Below are 16,204 nucleotides of genomic sequence, written 5' to 3' on the forward strand. Positions count from 1 at the left end.
TGAAGACCTCCCAATGCCTTCCTTCTTGACATCTCTTCACACTCGCAATGGTACAAATATGAGAGGCTTTCAGTTAAAGGTCACTAGTGGTAGCACCAGTAAAAGCTCGATATTTCTCAATATTTTGTATGTTATTATAACTCTTGTAATTTTGCTTGCCATCATCATAGCAGGATTATTTGTTGCAAAGAAATACTTAAGAAATTTGGAAAAGGACAAAGTGATTGTGGTACGCAGTTTAAAGAATGAACGAGAGGAGTTTCGGAGAAAAGGTGAAGGGAAAGTAATTGAAAGACCAAAAACACTGCCAGCTAATATGACTCTTAATAGTGAGAGTAACTTGCAGACAGTCAAAGTGAAGACTTTAGCAATAACAGTTCGAAATAATTTAGAAGATGAAGGGACTGAAGTGTAAGTGATATATATATATATATATATATATATATATATATATATATATATATATATTAAAAATAATTGTTCCATGAAGAGAGCAAACAGATGAACTACAAAAGTGTGTGTATATCTGTGGACTCCTATAAGATGTGTAATTCCTGTATGCAGAAGACAGTTTGACTCCAAGCCTCAAATTGAGTGACTTCTTATATATGAATATATATGTTGTAAGTGGTGTCTGATTGCAAAAGGAATTGTGCCATATATTAATAAAGGATCAGCTGTGGGTTAGTATTTGAGTTGCAGACAACTGAGACCCATGAAAGTAAAGTTAAAAATAAATGTTGAAAAATTCATGATTAAAGGATTGATATTCAAAATCCTGTTAAAATATTATGTGATATAGTTATCTAGCGCAGACTTTATCAGTATTGTTTTATATACTGATTAATGTAACGCTAATCATTCACAAATGTACACAAAGTGAATTTAATGACAAAGCATTTATTAACTGTGATAGGACACACGCAATAAGCAAATTTGCAGATATGATTTAAGAGAGCAGTCTTCTTGGTGTGATCATTGATACTCATGATTGTAATTTTCTTGTCAGGATGAATTAGCAAAAAATCATCACTTTAATTCATAGCCTTGGAATACAAGGTAAGAACTCTTCACTGTTCACTGGCAAGTGACCTGATAATTATTAGATCTAGCATTCATGTGTGAAGCTATACTAGTGCCTTCCTTCAAGATATATATTATGCTCTATTTATTGTATTCCTCAACAGGTACCTCACATATACTTTTTTCCTGCAAGTTATCATACCTGTGCTAAATCTTTCCCATGTCATTACTGAGTGTTATTGCAATGATTGTGTCCCTTACTGGAAATGGACAGAATATTTACATAAAAGAAAATAATGACAATTTAACCAGAATGTTTGGCTGTTCCTTTTCCAGTGCCTTAATTGTGATCATGATACTTTGAATCTCCAAAGGTGCTATGTTTAGTTTATTTATAGTAGCAGACAAAGACTGATGGTTATATTTGAATTTTAGATCATTTCTGCTGTATCTATATGATGATGCTTTGTTGCACTTATGTTCTTTACTTTGTGTGGTCACATTCAGCAATTCCATTACCAGTCAATCTTATTTAAAAAATCCTCAGGTGTACAAAACACTGCCAGTTTAAAAACAGAAGACACTGCCATATTAAAAACTGATAATGAATATTTATTTAATAAACAGAAAAGCAAGTGACTTTGTTTCTGTAATCCTATGTAATTTATTCAAAATCAAATTTAGTTATAGGCATAAAATGAATAATTAATATTATCAGTGTAAATCAAATTTGCATTTGCAAGTTTGAAGAAAATTATATACAAATATATGAAGGTGAGAGAAAAGCAAGTGACCTCATTTAATGTATTTGTATTTATTTTGTAAACCATGGTCGTGAACAATTTAGTTACAGGCAGAAAATGAATAATTCATGTGTCAATCAAATGTGCAAGTTTGAAGAAATATACATTTGAAGATATATACATGTGAGAGAAAAGCGTGACTTCATTTAATGTATTTGTACTTAACTAAACCAGGCTGCTGCTGCTGCTGCTGCTGCTGCTGCTGCTGCTGCTGCTGCTGCTGCTGCTGCTGCTGCTGCTGCTGCTGCTGCTGCTGCTGCTGCTGCTGCTGCTGCTGCTGCTGCTGCTGCTGCTGCTGCTGCTGCTGCTGCTGCTGCTGCTGCTGCTGCTGCTGCTGCTGCTGCTGCTGCTGCTGCTGCTGCTGCTGCTGCTGCTGCTGCTGCTGCTGCTGCTGCTGCTGCTGCTGCTGCTGCTGCTGCTGCTGCTGCTGCTGCTGCTGCTGCTGCTGCTGCTGCTGCTGCTGCTGCTGCTGCTGCTGCTGCTGCTGCTGCTGCTGCTGCTGCTGCTGCTGCTGCTGCTGCTGCTGCTGCTGCTGCTGCTGCTGCTGCTGCTGCTGCTGCTGCTGCTGCTGCTGCTGCTGCTGCTGCTGCTGCTGCTGCTGCTGCTGCTGCTGCTGCTGCTGCTGCTGCTGCTGCTGCTGCTGCTGCTGCTGCTGCTGCTGCTGCTGCTGCTGCTGCTGCTGCTGCTGCTGCTGCTGCTGCTGCTGCTGCTGCTGCTGCTGCTGCTGCTGCTGCTGCTGCTGCTGCTGCTGCTGCTGCTGCTGCTGCTGCTGCTGCTGCTGCTGCTGCTGCTGCTGCTGCTGCTGCTGCTGCTGCTGCTGCTGCTGCTGCTGCTGCTGCTGCTGCTGCTGCTGCTGCTGCTGCTGCTGCTGCTGCTGCTGCTGCTGCTGCTGCTGCTGCTGCTGCTGCTGCTGCTGCTGCTGCTGCTGCTGCTGCTGCTGCTGCTGCTGCTGCTGCTGCTGCTGCTGCTGCTGCTGCTGCTGCTGCTGCTGCTGCTGCTGCTGCTGCTGCTGCTGCTGCTGCTGCTGCTGCTGCTGCTGCTGCTGCTGCTGCTGCTGCTGCTGCTGCTGCTGCTGCTGCTGCTGCTGCTGCTGCTGCTGCTGCTGCTGCTGCTGCTGCTGCTGCTGCTGCTGCTGCTGCTGCTGCTGCTGCTGCTGCTGCTGCTGCTGCTGCTGCTGCTGCTGCTGCTGCTGCTGCTGCTGCTGCTGCTGCTGCTGCTGCTGCTGCTGCTGCTGCTGCTGCTGCTGCTGCTGCTGCTGCTGCTGCTGCTGCTGCTGCTGCTGCTGCTGCTGCTGCTGCTGCTGCTGCTGCTGCTGCTGCTGCTGCTGCTGCTGCTGCTGCTGCTGCTGCTGCTGCTGCTGCTGCTGCTGCTGCTGCTGCTGCTGCTGCTGCTGCTGCTGCTGCTGCTGCTGCTGCTGCTGCTGCTGCTGCTGCTGCTGCTGCTGCTGCTGCTGCTGCTGCTGCTGCTGCTGCTGCTGCTGCTGCTGCTGCTGCTGCTGCTGCTGCTGCTGCTGCTGCTGCTGCTGCTGCTGCTGCTGCTGCTGCTGCTGCTGCTGCTGCTGCTGCTGCTGCTGCTGCTGCTGCTGCTGCTGCTGCTGCTGCTGCTGCTGCTGCTGCTGCTGCTGCTGCTGCTGCTGCTGCTGCTGCTGCTGCTGCTGCTGCTGCTGCTGCTGCTGCTGCTGCTGCTGCTGCTGCTGCTGCTGCTGCTGCTGCTGCTGCTGCTGCTGCTGCTGCTGCTGCTGCTGCTGCTGCTGCTGCTGCTGCTGCTGCTGCTGCTGCTGCTGCTGCTGCTGCTGCTGCTGCTGCTGCTGCTGCTGCTGCTGCTGCTGCTGCTGCTGCTGCTGCTGCTGCTGCTGCTGCTGCTGCTGCTGCTGCTGCTGCTGCTGCTGCTGCTGCTGCTGCTGCTGCTGCTGCTGCTGCTGCTGCTGCTGCTGCTGCTGCTGCTGCTGCTGCTGCTGCTGCTGCTGCTGCTGCTGCTGCTGCTGCTGCTGCTGCTGCTGCTGCTGCTGCTGCTGCTGCTGCTGCTGCTGCTGCTGCTGCTGCTGCTGCTGCTGCTGCTGCTGCTGCTGCTGCTGCTGCTGCTGCTGCTGCTGCTGCTGCTGCTGCTGCTGCTGCTGCTGCTGCTGCTGCTGCTGCTGCTGCTGCTGCTGCTGCTGCTGCTGCTGCTGCTGCTGCTGCTGCTGCTGCTGCTGCTGCTGCTGCTGCTGCTGCTGCTGCTGCTGCTGCTGCTGCTGCTGCTGCTGCTGCTGCTGCTGCTGCTGCTGCTGCTGCTGCTGCTGCTGCTGCTGCTGCTGCTGCTGCTGCTGCTGCTGCTGCTGCTGCTGCTGCTGCTGCTGCTGCTGCTGCTGCTGCTGCTGCTGCTGCTGCTGCTGCTGCTGCTGCTGCTGCTGCTGCTGCTGCTGCTGCTGCTGCTGCTGCTGCTGCTGCTGCTGCTGCTGCTGCTGCTGCTGCTGCTGCTGCTGCTGCTGCTGCTGCTGCTGCTGCTGCTGCTGCTGCTGCTGCTGCTGCTGCTGCTGCTGCTGCTGCTGCTGCTGCTGCTGCTGCTGCTGCTGCTGCTGCTGCTGCTGCTGCTGCTGCTGCTGCTGCTGCTGCTGCTGCTGCTGCTGCTGCTGCTGCTGCTGCTGCTGCTGCTGCTGCTGCTGCTGCTGCTGCTGCTGCTGCTGCTGCTGCTGCTGCTGCTGCTGCTGCTGCTGCTGCTGCTGCTGCTGCTGCTGCTGCTGCTGCTGCTGCTGCTGCTGCTGCTGCTGCTGCTGCTGCTGCTGCTGCTGCTGCTGCTGCTGCTGCTGCTGCTGCTGCTGCTGCTGCTGCTGCTGCTGCTGCTGCTGCTGCTGCTGCTGCTGCTGCTGCTGCTGCTGCTGCTGCTGCTGCTGCTGCTGCTGCTGCTGCTGCTGCTGCTGCTGCTGCTGCTGCTGCTGCTGCTGCTGCTGCTGCTGCTGCTGCTGCTGCTGCTGCTGCTGCTGCTGCTGCTGCTGCTGCTGCTGCTGCTGCTGCTGCTGCTGCTGCTGCTGCTGCTGCTGCTGCTGCTGCTGCTGCTGCTGCTGCTGCTGCTGCTGCTGCTGCTGCTGCTGCTGCTGCTGCTGCTGCTGCTGCTGCTGCTGCTGCTGCTGCTGCTGCTGCTGCTGCTGCTGCTGCTGCTGCTGCTGCTGCTGCTGCTGCTGCTGCTGCTGCTGCTGCTGCTGCTGCTGCTGCTGCTGCTGCTGCTGCTGCTGCTGCTGCTGCTGCTGCTGCTGCTGCTGCTGCTGCTGCTGCTGCTGCTGCTGCTGCTGCTGCTGCTGCTGCTGCTGCTGCTGCTGCTGCTGCTGCTGCTGCTGCTGCTGCTGCTGCTGCTGCTGCTGCTGCTGCTGCTGCTGCTGCTGCTGCTGCTGCTGCTGCTGCTGCTGCTGCTGCTGCTGCTGCTGCTGCTGCTGCTGCTGCTGCTGCTGCTGCTGCTGCTGCTGCTGCTGCTGCTGCTGCTGCTGCTGCTGCTGCTGCTGCTGCTGCTGCTGCTGCTGCTGCTGCTGCTGCTGCTGCTGCTGCTGCTGCTGCTGCTGCTGCTGCTGCTGCTGCTGCTGCTGCTGCTGCTGCTGCTGCTGCTGCTGCTGCTGCTGCTGCTGCTGCTGCTGCTGCTGCTGCTGCTGCTGCTGCTGCTGCTGCTGCTGCTGCTGCTGCTGCTGCTGCTGCTGCTGCTGCTGCTGCTGCTGCTGCTGCTGCTGCTGCTGCTGCTGCTGCTGCTGCTGCTGCTGCTGCTGCTGCTGCTGCTGCTGCTGCTGCTGCTGCTGCTGCTGCTGCTGCTGCTGCTGCTGCTGCTGCTGCTGCTGCTGCTGCTGCTGCTGCTGCTGCTGCTGCTGCTGCTGCTGCTGCTGCTGCTGCTGCTGCTGCTGCTGCTGCTGCTGCTGCTGCTGCTGCTGCTGCTGCTGCTGCTGCTGCTGCTGCTGCTGCTGCTGCTGCTGCTGCTGCTGCTGCTGCTGCTGCTGCTGCTGCTGCTGCTGCTGCTGCTGCTGCTGCTGCTGCTGCTGCTGCTGCTGCTGCTGCTGCTGCTGCTGCTGCTGCTGCTGCTGCTGCTGCTGCTGCTGCTGCTGCTGCTGCTGCTGCTGCTGCTGCTGCTGCTGCTGCTGCTGCTGCTGCTGCTGCTGCTGCTGCTGCTGCTGCTGCTGCTGCTGCTGCTGCTGCTGCTGCTGCTGCTGCTGCTGCTGCTGCTGCTGCTGCTGCTGCTGCTGCTGCTGCTGCTGCTGCTGCTGCTGCTGCTGCTGCTGCTGCTGCTGCTGCTGCTGCTGCTGCTGCTGCTGCTGCTGCTGCTGCTGCTGCTGCTGCTGCTGCTGCTGCTGCTGCTGCTGCTGCTGCTGCTGCTGCTGCTGCTGCTGCTGCTGCTGCTGCTGCTGCTGCTGCTGCTGCTGCTGCTGCTGCTGCTGCTGCTGCTGCTGCTGCTGCTGCTGCTGCTGCTGCTGCTGCTGCTGCTGCTGCTGCTGCTGCTGCTGCTGCTGCTGCTGCTGCTGCTGCTGCTGCTGCTGCTGCTGCTGAAATCTATTTTTCCAAAAAAATCAAAAATTCCTCAGATTTTCAACTTCTTCAGATTTTAATGAAAATCTGGGTATAGATGTTATTCTATATGCTGATTATGTATTTCCAGTCAAAAGACTGCATTTCCTATTCCTAAGCCTTTAATTACCACTTAGGTTGATTATAATTACATTAATACACTAATTACTCGACTAATTACAGGAATTTTTAAATTTCGACCACAGATTCGTATTCAGGAGACCTTAAACCATCTACTCTTCAAGTTTTCAACAAAATCCATTTTTTCAAAAAAAATCAAGAAAAATCCAATGCTATATAGCCTTGCATTTTGTTCAGATTTTCAACTTCTTCAGATTTTAATAAAAATCTGGGTATAGATGTTATTTTATATGCTAATTAAGTATTTCCAGTCAAAAGACTGCATTTCCTATTCCTAAGCCTTCAATTACCACTTACGTTAATTATAATTACATTCATGCACTAATTACTCGACTAATTACATGAATTTTTACATTTCAACCACAGATTCGTATTCAGCAGACCTAAAACCATCTACTCTGAAGTTTTCAAGAAAATCCATTTTTTCAAAAAAATCAAGAAAAATCCAAGGCTATAGTATATAGCCTAGCATTTTGCTCAGATTTTCAGCTTCAAATTTTAATGGAAATCTGGGTATAGATGTAATTTTCTATGCTGATTAATTATTTCCAGTTAGACTGCATTTCCTATTCCTAAGCCTTTAATTACAACTTAGGTTGATTATAATTACATTAATACGCTAATTACTCGACTAATTACAGGAATTTTTTAATTTCAACCACAGATTCGTATTCAGGCGACCTAAAACCATCTACTCAAGTTTTCAACATAATCCATTTTTCCAAAAAATAATGAAAAATCCAATGCCTTGCATTTTGCTCAGATTTTCAACTTTTTCCAATTTTAACGAAAATCTGGGTATAGATGTTATTCTATATGCTGATTAAGTATTTCCAGTCAAAAGACTGCATTTCCTAGTCCTAAGCCTTTAATTACCACTTAAGTTAATTATAATTACATTCATAATATGCTAATTACTTGACTAATTACATGAATTTTTTAATTTGGACCACAGATTCGTATTCAGCATACTTAAAAGCATCTATGCTGAAGCTTTCAACAAAATCTATTCCAAAAAAATCAAGAAAAATTCCTCAGATTTTCAACTTCTTCAGATTTTAATGAAAATCTGGGTATAGATGTTATTCTATATGCTGATTAAGTATTTCCAGTCAAAAGACTGCATTTCCTATTCCTAAGCCTTTAGTTACCATTTAGGTTAATTATAATTAAATGTATGCGCTAATTACTCGACTAATTACAGGAATTTTTAAATCAGGACCACAGATTCATATTCAGCAGACCTAAAACCATCTACTCTCAAGTTTTCAAGAAAATCCATTTTTTCAAAAAAATCAAGAAAAATCCAAGGCTTAGATTTTCAACTTCTTCAGATTTTAATGAAAATCTGGGTATAGATGTTATTTCCAGTCAAAAGACTGCATTTCCTATTCCTAAGCCTTTAATTACCATTTAGGTTAATTATAATTACATGTATGCACTAATTACTCGACTAATTACATGAATTTTTAAATTTCTACCACAGATTCGTATTCAGCAGACCTAAAACCATCTACTCTGAAGTTTTCAAGAAAATCCATTTTTTCAAAAAAATCAAGAAAAATCCAAGGCATTTTGCTCAGATTTTCAACTTCTTCAGATTTTAATGAAAATCTGGGTATAGATGTTATTCTATATGCTGATTAACTATTTCCAGTCAAAAGACTGCATTTCCTATTCCTATGCCTTTAATTACCACATAGGTTAATTATAATTACATTCATGTGCTAATTACTCGACTAATTACAGGAATTTATAAATTTCGACCACAGATTCGTATTCAGCAGACCTAAAACCATCTACTCTCAAGTTTTCAAGAAAATCCATTTTTTCAAAAAAATCAAGAAAAATCCAATGCTATAGTAGCCTTGCATTTTGCTCAGATTTTCAACTTCTTCAGATTTTAATGAAAATCTGGGTATAGATGTTACTTTATATGCTGATTAAGTATTTCTAGTCAAAAGACTGCATTTCCTATTCCTAAGCCTTTAATTACCACTTACGTTAATTATAATTACATTCATGCGCTAATTACTTGACTAATTACATGAATTTTTAAATTTCGACCACAGATTCGTATTCAGCAGACCTAAAACCATCTACTCTAAGGTTATCAACAAAATCCATCTTTTTAAAAAAAATCTAGAGCATTTTGCTCAGATTTTCAACTTCTTCATATTTTAATGAAAATCTGGGTATAGATGTTATTTCCAGTCAAAAGACTGCATTTCCTATTCCTAAGCCTTTAATTACCATTTAGGTTAATTATAATTACTTTTTTTTTTTTTTTTTTTTTTTTTTTTTTTTTTATACTTTGTCGCTGTCTCCCGCGTTTGCGAGGTAGCGCAAGGAAACAGACGAAAGAAATGGCCCAACCCCCCCCATACACATGTACATACACACGTCCACACACGCAAATATACATACCTACACAGCCTTCCATGGTTTACCCCAGACGCTTCACATGCCTTGATTCAATCCACTGACAGCACGTCAACCCCTGTATACCACATCGCTCCAATTCACTCTATTCCTTGCCCTCCTTTCACCCTCCTGCATGTTCAGGCCCCGATCACACAAAATCCTTTTCACTCCATCTTTCCACCTCCAATTTGGTCTCCCTCTTCTCCTCGTTCCCTCCACCTCCGACACATATATCCTCTTGGTCAATCTTTCCTCACTCATTCTCTCCATGTGCCCAAACCATTTCAAAACACCCTCTTCTGCTCTCTCAACCACGCTCTTTTTATTTCCACACATCTCTCTTACCCTTACGTTGCTTACTCGATCAAACCACCTCACACCACACATTGTCCTCAAACATCTCATTTCCAGCACATCCATCCTCCTGCGCACAACTCTATCCATAGCCCACGCCTCGCAACCATACAACATTGTTGGAACTACTATTCCTTCAAACATACCCATTTTTGCTTTCCGGGATAATGTTCTCGACTTCCACACATTTTTCAAGGCTCCCAAAATTTTCGCCCCCTCCCCCACCCTATGATCCACTTCCGCTTCCATGGTTCCATCCGCTGACAGATCCACTCCCAGATATCTAAAACACTTCACTTCCTCCAGCCTCTCACCATTCAAACTCACCTCCCAATTGACTTGACCCTCAACCCTACTGTACCTAATAACCTTGCTCTTATTGACATTTACTCTTAACTTTCTTCTTCCACACACTTTACCAAACTCCGTCACCAGCTTCTGCAGTTTCTCACATGAATCCGCCACCAGCGCTGTATCATCAGCGAACAACAACTGACTCACTTCCCAAGCTCTCTCATCCCCAACAGACTTCATACTTGCCCCTCTTTCCAAAACTCTTGCATTTACCTCCCTAACAACCCCATCCATAAACAAATTAAACAACCATGGAGACATCACACACCCCTGCCGCAAACCTACATTCACTGAGAACCAATCACTTTCCTCTCTTCCTACACGTACACATGCCTTACATCCTCGATAAAAACTTTTCACTGCTTCTAACAACTTGCCTCCCACACCATATATTCTTAATACCTTCCACAGAGCATCTCTATCAACTCTATCATATGCCTTCTCCAGATCCATAAATGCTACATACAAATCCATTTGCTTTTCTAAGTATTTCTCACATACATTCTTCAAAGCAAACACCTGATCCACACATCCTCTACCACTTCTGAAACCACACTGCTCTTCCCCAATCTGATGCTCTGTACATACCTTCACCCTCTCAATCAATACCCTCCCATATAATTTACCAGGAATACTCAACAAACTTATACCTCTGTAATTTGAGCACTCACTCTTATCCCCTTTGCCTTTGTACAACGGCACTATGCACGCATTCCGCCAATCCTCAGGCACCTCACCATGAGTCATACATACATTAAATAACCTTACCAACCAGTCAACAATACAGTCACCCCCTTTTTTAACAAATTCCACTGCAATACCATCCAAACCTGCTGCCTTGCCGGCTTTCATCTTCCGCAAAGCTTTTACTACCTCTTCTCTGTTTACCAAATCATTTTCCCTAACCCTCTCACTTTGCACACCACCTCGACCCAAACACCCTATATCTGCCACTCTGTCATCAGACACATTCAACAAACCTTCAAAATACTCATTCCATCTCCTTCTCACATCACCACTACTTGTTATCACCTCCCCATTTACGCCCTTTACTGAAGTTCCCATTTGCTCCCTTGTCTTACGCACCCTATTTACCTCCTTCCAGAACATCTTTTTATTCTCCCTAAAATTTACTGATAGTCTCTCACCCCAACTCTCATTTGCCCTTTTTTTCACCTCTTGCACCTTTTTCTTGACCTCCTGTCTCTTTCTTTTATACTTCTCCCACTCAATTGCATTTTTTCCCTGCAAAAATCGTCCAAATGCCTCTCTCTTCTCTTTCACTAATACTCTTACTTCTTCATCCCACCACTCACTACCCTTTCTAAACAGCCCACCTCCCACTCTTCTCATGCCACAAGCATCTTTTACGCAATCCATCACTGATTCCCTAAATACATCCCATTCCTCCCCCACTCCCCTTACTTCCATTGTTCTCACCTTTTTCCATTCTGTACACAGTCTCTCCTGATACTTCTTCACACAGGTCTCCTTCCCAAGCTCACTTACTCTCACCACCTTCTTCACCCCAACATTACATGTATGCGCTAATTACTTGACTAATTACAGGAATTTTTAAATCAGGACCACAGATTCGTATTCAGCAGACTTTAAACCATCTACTCTTAAGTTTTCAAGAAAATCCATTTTTTCAAAAAAAATCAAGAAAAATCCAAGGCATTTTGCTCAGATTTTCAACTTCTTCAGATTTTAATGAAAATCTGGGTATAGATGTTATTCTATATGCTGATTAACTATTTCCAGTCAAAAGACTGCATTTCCTATTCCTAAGCCTTCAATTACCACTTACGTTAATTATAATTACATTCATGCGCTAATTACTTGACTAATTACATAAATTTTTAAATTTCGACCGCAGATTCGTATTCAGCAGACCTAAAACCATCTACTCTGAAGTTTTCAAGAAAATCCATTTTTCAAAAAATCAAGAAAAATCAAAGCCTATATAGCCTAGCATTTTGCTCAGATTTTCAGCTTCTTCAGATTTTAATGAAAATCTGGGTATAGATGTTACTTTATATGCTGATTAAGTATTTCCAGTTAAAAGACTGCACTTCCTATTCCTAAGCCTTTAATTACCACTTAGGTTAATTATAATTACATTCATATGCTAATTACTCGACTAATTACATGAATTTTTACATTTGGCCCACAGATTCGTATTCAGCATACCTAAAACCATCTACTCTCAAGTTTTCAAGGAAATCCATTTTTTCAAGGAAATCAAGAAAAATCCAAGGCATTTTGCTCAGATTTTCAACTTCTTCAGATTTTAATGAAAATCTGGTTATAGATGTAATTTTCTATGCTGATTATGTATTTCCAGTCAAAAGACTGCATTTCCTATTCCTAAGCCTTTAATTACCACTTAGGTTGATTATAATTACATTAATACACTAATTACTCGACTAATTACAGGAATTTTTAAATTTCGACCACAGATTCGTATTCAGGAGACCTTAAACCATCTACTCTTTAAGTTTTCAACAAAATCCATTTTTTCAAAAAAATCAAGAAAAATCCAATGCTATACCTTGCATTTTGTTCAGATTTTCAACTTCTTCAGATTTTAATGAAAATCTGGGTATAGATGTTACTTTATATGCTAATTAAGTATTTCCAGTCAAAAGACTGCATTTCCTATTCCTAAGCCTTCAATTACCACTTACGTTAATTATAATTACATTCATGCACTAATTACTTGACTAATTACATGAATTTTTAAATTTGGACCACAGATTCGTATTCAGCAGACCTAAAACCATATACTCTGAAGTTTTCAAGAAAATCCATTTTTTCAAAAAAATCAAGAAAAATCCAATGCTATAGCCTTGCATTTTGTTCAGATTTTCAACTTCTTCAGATTTTAATGAAAATCTGGGTATAGATGTTACTTTATATGCTAATTAAGTATTTCCAGTCAAAAGACTGCATTTCCTATTCCTAAGCCTTCAATTACCACTTACGTTAATTATAATTACATTCATGCACTAATTACTTGACTAATTACATGAATTTTTACATTTCGACCACAGATTCGTATTCAGCAGACCTAAAACCATCTACTCTGAAGTTTTCAAGAAAATCCATTTTTTCAAAAAAATCAAGAAAAATCCAAGGCTATAGTATATAGCCTAGCATTTTGCTCAGATTTTCAGCTTCAAATTTTAATGAAAATCTGGGTATAGATGTAATTTTCTATGCTGATTAAGTATTTCCAGTTAAAAGACTGCATTTCCTATTCCTAAGCCTTTAATTACCACTTAGGTTGATTATAATTACATTAATACGCTAATTACTCGATTAATTACAGGAATTTTTTAATTTCAACCACAGATTCGTATTCAGGCGACCCATTTTTCCAAAAAATAAAGAAAAATCCAATGCCTTGCATTTTGCTCAGATTTTCAACTTTTTCAGATTTTAACGAAAATCTGGGTATAGATGTTATTCTATATGCTGATTAAGTATTTCCAGTCAAAAGACTGCATTTCCTAGTCCTAAGCCTTTAATTACCACTTATGTTAATTATAATTACATTCATAATACGCTAATTACTTGACTAATTACATGAATTTTTTAATTTGGACCACAGATTCGTATTCAGCATACTTAAAAGCATCTATGCTGAAGTTTTCAACAAAATCTATTCCAAAAAAATCAAGAAAAATTCCTCAGATTTTCAACTTCAGATTTTAATGAAAATCTGGGTATAGATGTTATTCTATATGCTGATTAAGTATTTCCAGTCAAAAGACTGCATTTCCTTTTCCTAAGCCTTTAGTTACCATTTAGGTTAAATATAATTACATGTATGCGCTAATTACTCGACTAATTACAGGAATTTTTAAATCAGGACCACAGATTCGTATTCAGCAGACTTAAAACCATCTACTCTGAAGTTTTCAAGAAAATCCATTTTTTCAAAAAAAATCAAGAAAAATCCAAGGCTCAGATTTTCAACTTCTTCAGATTTTAATGAAAATCTGGGTATAGATGTTATTCTATATGCTGATTATGTATTTCCAGTCAAAAGACTGCATTTCCTATTCCTAAGCCTTTAATTACCACTTAGGTTGATTATAATTACATTAATACGCTAATTACTCGACTAATTACAGGAATTTTTAAATTTCGACCACAGATTCGTATTCAGGAGACCTAAAACCATCTACTCTTAAGTTTTCAACAAAATCCATTTTTTCAAAAAAATCAAGAAAAATCCAACACATTTTGCTCAGATTTTCAACTTCTTCAGATTTTAATGAAAATCTGGGTATAGATGTTATTCTATATGCTGATCAACTATTTCCAGTCAAAAGACTGCATTTCCTATTCCCATGCCTTTAATTACCACATAGGTTAATTATAATTACATTCATGCGCTAATTACTCAACTAATTACAGGAATTTTTAAATTTCGACCACAGATTCGTATTCAGCAGACCTAAAACCATCTACTCTCAAGTTTTCAACAAAATCCATTTTTTCAAAAAAATCAAGAAAAATCCAACGCATTTTGCTCAGATTTTCAACTTCTTCAGATTTTAATGAAAATCTGGGTATAGATGTTATTTTATATGTTGATTAAGTATTTCTAGTCAAAAGACTGCATTTCCTATTCCTAAGCCTTTAATTACCACTTACGTTAATTATAATTACATTCATGCGCTAATTACTTGACTAATTACATGAATTTTTAAATTTCGACCACAGATTCGTATTCAGCAGACCTACAACCATCTACTCTAAGGTTATCAACAAAATCCATTTTTTTTTTAAAAAATCTAGAGCATTTTGCTCAGATTTTCAACTTCATCATATTTTAATGAAAATCTGGGTATAGATGTTATTTCCAGTCAAAAGACTTCATTTCCTATTCCTAAGCCTTTAATTACCATTTAGGTTAATTATAATTACATGTACGCGCTAATTACTCGACTAATTACAGGAATTTTTAAATCAGGACCACAGATTTGTATTCAGCAGACCTAAAACCATCTACTCTTAAGTTTTCAACAAAATCCATTTTTTCAAAAAATCAAGAAAAATCCAACGCTATATAGCCTTGCATTTTGCTCAGATTTTCAACTTCAGATTTTAATGAAAATCTGGGTATAGATCTTATTCTATATGCTGATTAACTATTTCCAGTCAAAAGACTGCATTTCCTATTCCTAAGCCTTTAATTACCACTTACGTTAATTATAATTACATTCATGCGCTAATTACTCGACTAATTACATAAATTTTTAAATTTCGACCGCAGATTTGTATTCAGCAGACCTAAAACCATCTACTCTGAAGTTTTCAAGAAAATCCATTTTTCAAAAAATCAAGAAAAATCCAAGCCTATATAGCCTAGCATTTTGCTCAGATTTTCAGCTTCTTCAGATTTTAATGAAAATCTGGGTATAGATGTTACTTTATATGCTGATTAAGTATTTCCAGTTAAAAGACTGCACTTCCTATTCCTAAGCCTTTAATTACCACTTAGGTTAATTATAATTACATTCATATGCTAATTACTCGACTAATTACATGAATTTTTAATTTGGACCACAGATTCGTATTCAGCATACTTAAAAGCATCTATGCTGAAGTTTTCAAGAAAATCCATTTTTTCAAGAAAATCAAGAAAAGTCCAAGTTTTTATCGAGGATGTAAGGCATGTGTACGTGTAGGAAGAGAGGAAAGTGATTGGTTCTCGGTGAATGTAGGTTTGCGGCAGGGGTGTGTGATATCTCCATGGTTGTTTAATTTGTTTATGGATGGGGTTGTTAGGGAGGTAAATGCAAGTTTTGGAAAGAGGGGCAAGTATGAAGTCTGTTGGGGATGAGAGAGCTTGGGAAGTGAGTCAGTTGTTGTTCGCTGATGATACAGCGCTGGTGGCTGATTCATGTGAGAAACTGCAGAAGCTGGTGACTGAGTTTGGTAAAGTGTGTGAAAGAAGAAAGTTAAGAGTAAATGTGAATAAGAGCAAGGTTATTAGGTACAGTAGGGTTGAGGGTCAAGTCAATTGGGAGGTAAGTTTGAATGGAAAAAAACTGGAGGAAGTAAAGTGTTTTAGATATCTAGGAGTGGATCTGGCAGCGGATGGAACCATGGAAGTGGAAGTGGATCATAGGGTGGGGGAGGGGGCGAAAATTCTGGGAGCCTTGAAGAATGTGTGGAAGTCGAGAACATTATCTCGGAAAGCAAAAATGGGTATGTTTGAAGGAATAGTGGTTCCAACAATGTTGTATGGTTGCGAGGCGTGGGCTATGGATAGAGTTGTGCGCAGGAGGATGGATGTGCTGGAAATGAGATGTTTGAGGACAATGTGTGGTGTGAGATGGTTTGATCGAGTAAGTAACGTAAGGGTAAGAGAGATGTGTGGAAATAAAAAGAGCGTGGTTGAGAGAGCAGAAGAGGGTGTTTTGAAATGGTTTGGGCACATGGAGAGAATGAGTGAGGAAAGATTGACCAAGAGGATATATGTGTCGGAGGTGGAGGGAACGACGAGAAGTGGGAGACCAAATTGGAGGTGGAAAGATGGAGTGAAAAAGATTTTGTGTGATTGGGGCCTGA

At 42.7% G+C, this 16,204-nt stretch overlaps 1 protein-coding gene and 1 long non-coding RNA gene across 2 annotated transcripts in view; one reads left to right on the plus strand and one right to left on the minus strand.

The window, feature by feature from the left end:
- Positions 1 to 1,659, plus strand: part of LOC139757619 (extracellular matrix organizing protein FRAS1-like) — a 163,999-nt gene extending 162,340 nt beyond the window's left edge. Inside the window, 1 exon segment of the mRNA XM_071678266.1 lies at positions 2 to 1,659. Within this exon segment, the coding sequence (XP_071534367.1) occupies positions 2 to 415 (414 nt within the window). The 3' untranslated portion in view covers positions 416 to 1,659.
- LOC139757620 (uncharacterized) overlaps positions 1 to 16,204 on the minus strand; it is a 33,453-nt gene that overhangs the window by 486 nt on the left and 16,763 nt on the right. The window lies entirely within an intron of this gene.

The sequence above is a fragment of the Panulirus ornatus genome, chromosome 27 (genome assembly GCF_036320965.1).
Source record: "Panulirus ornatus isolate Po-2019 chromosome 27, ASM3632096v1, whole genome shotgun sequence".
Classification (NCBI taxonomy): Eukaryota; Metazoa; Arthropoda; class Malacostraca; order Decapoda; family Palinuridae; genus Panulirus; species Panulirus ornatus.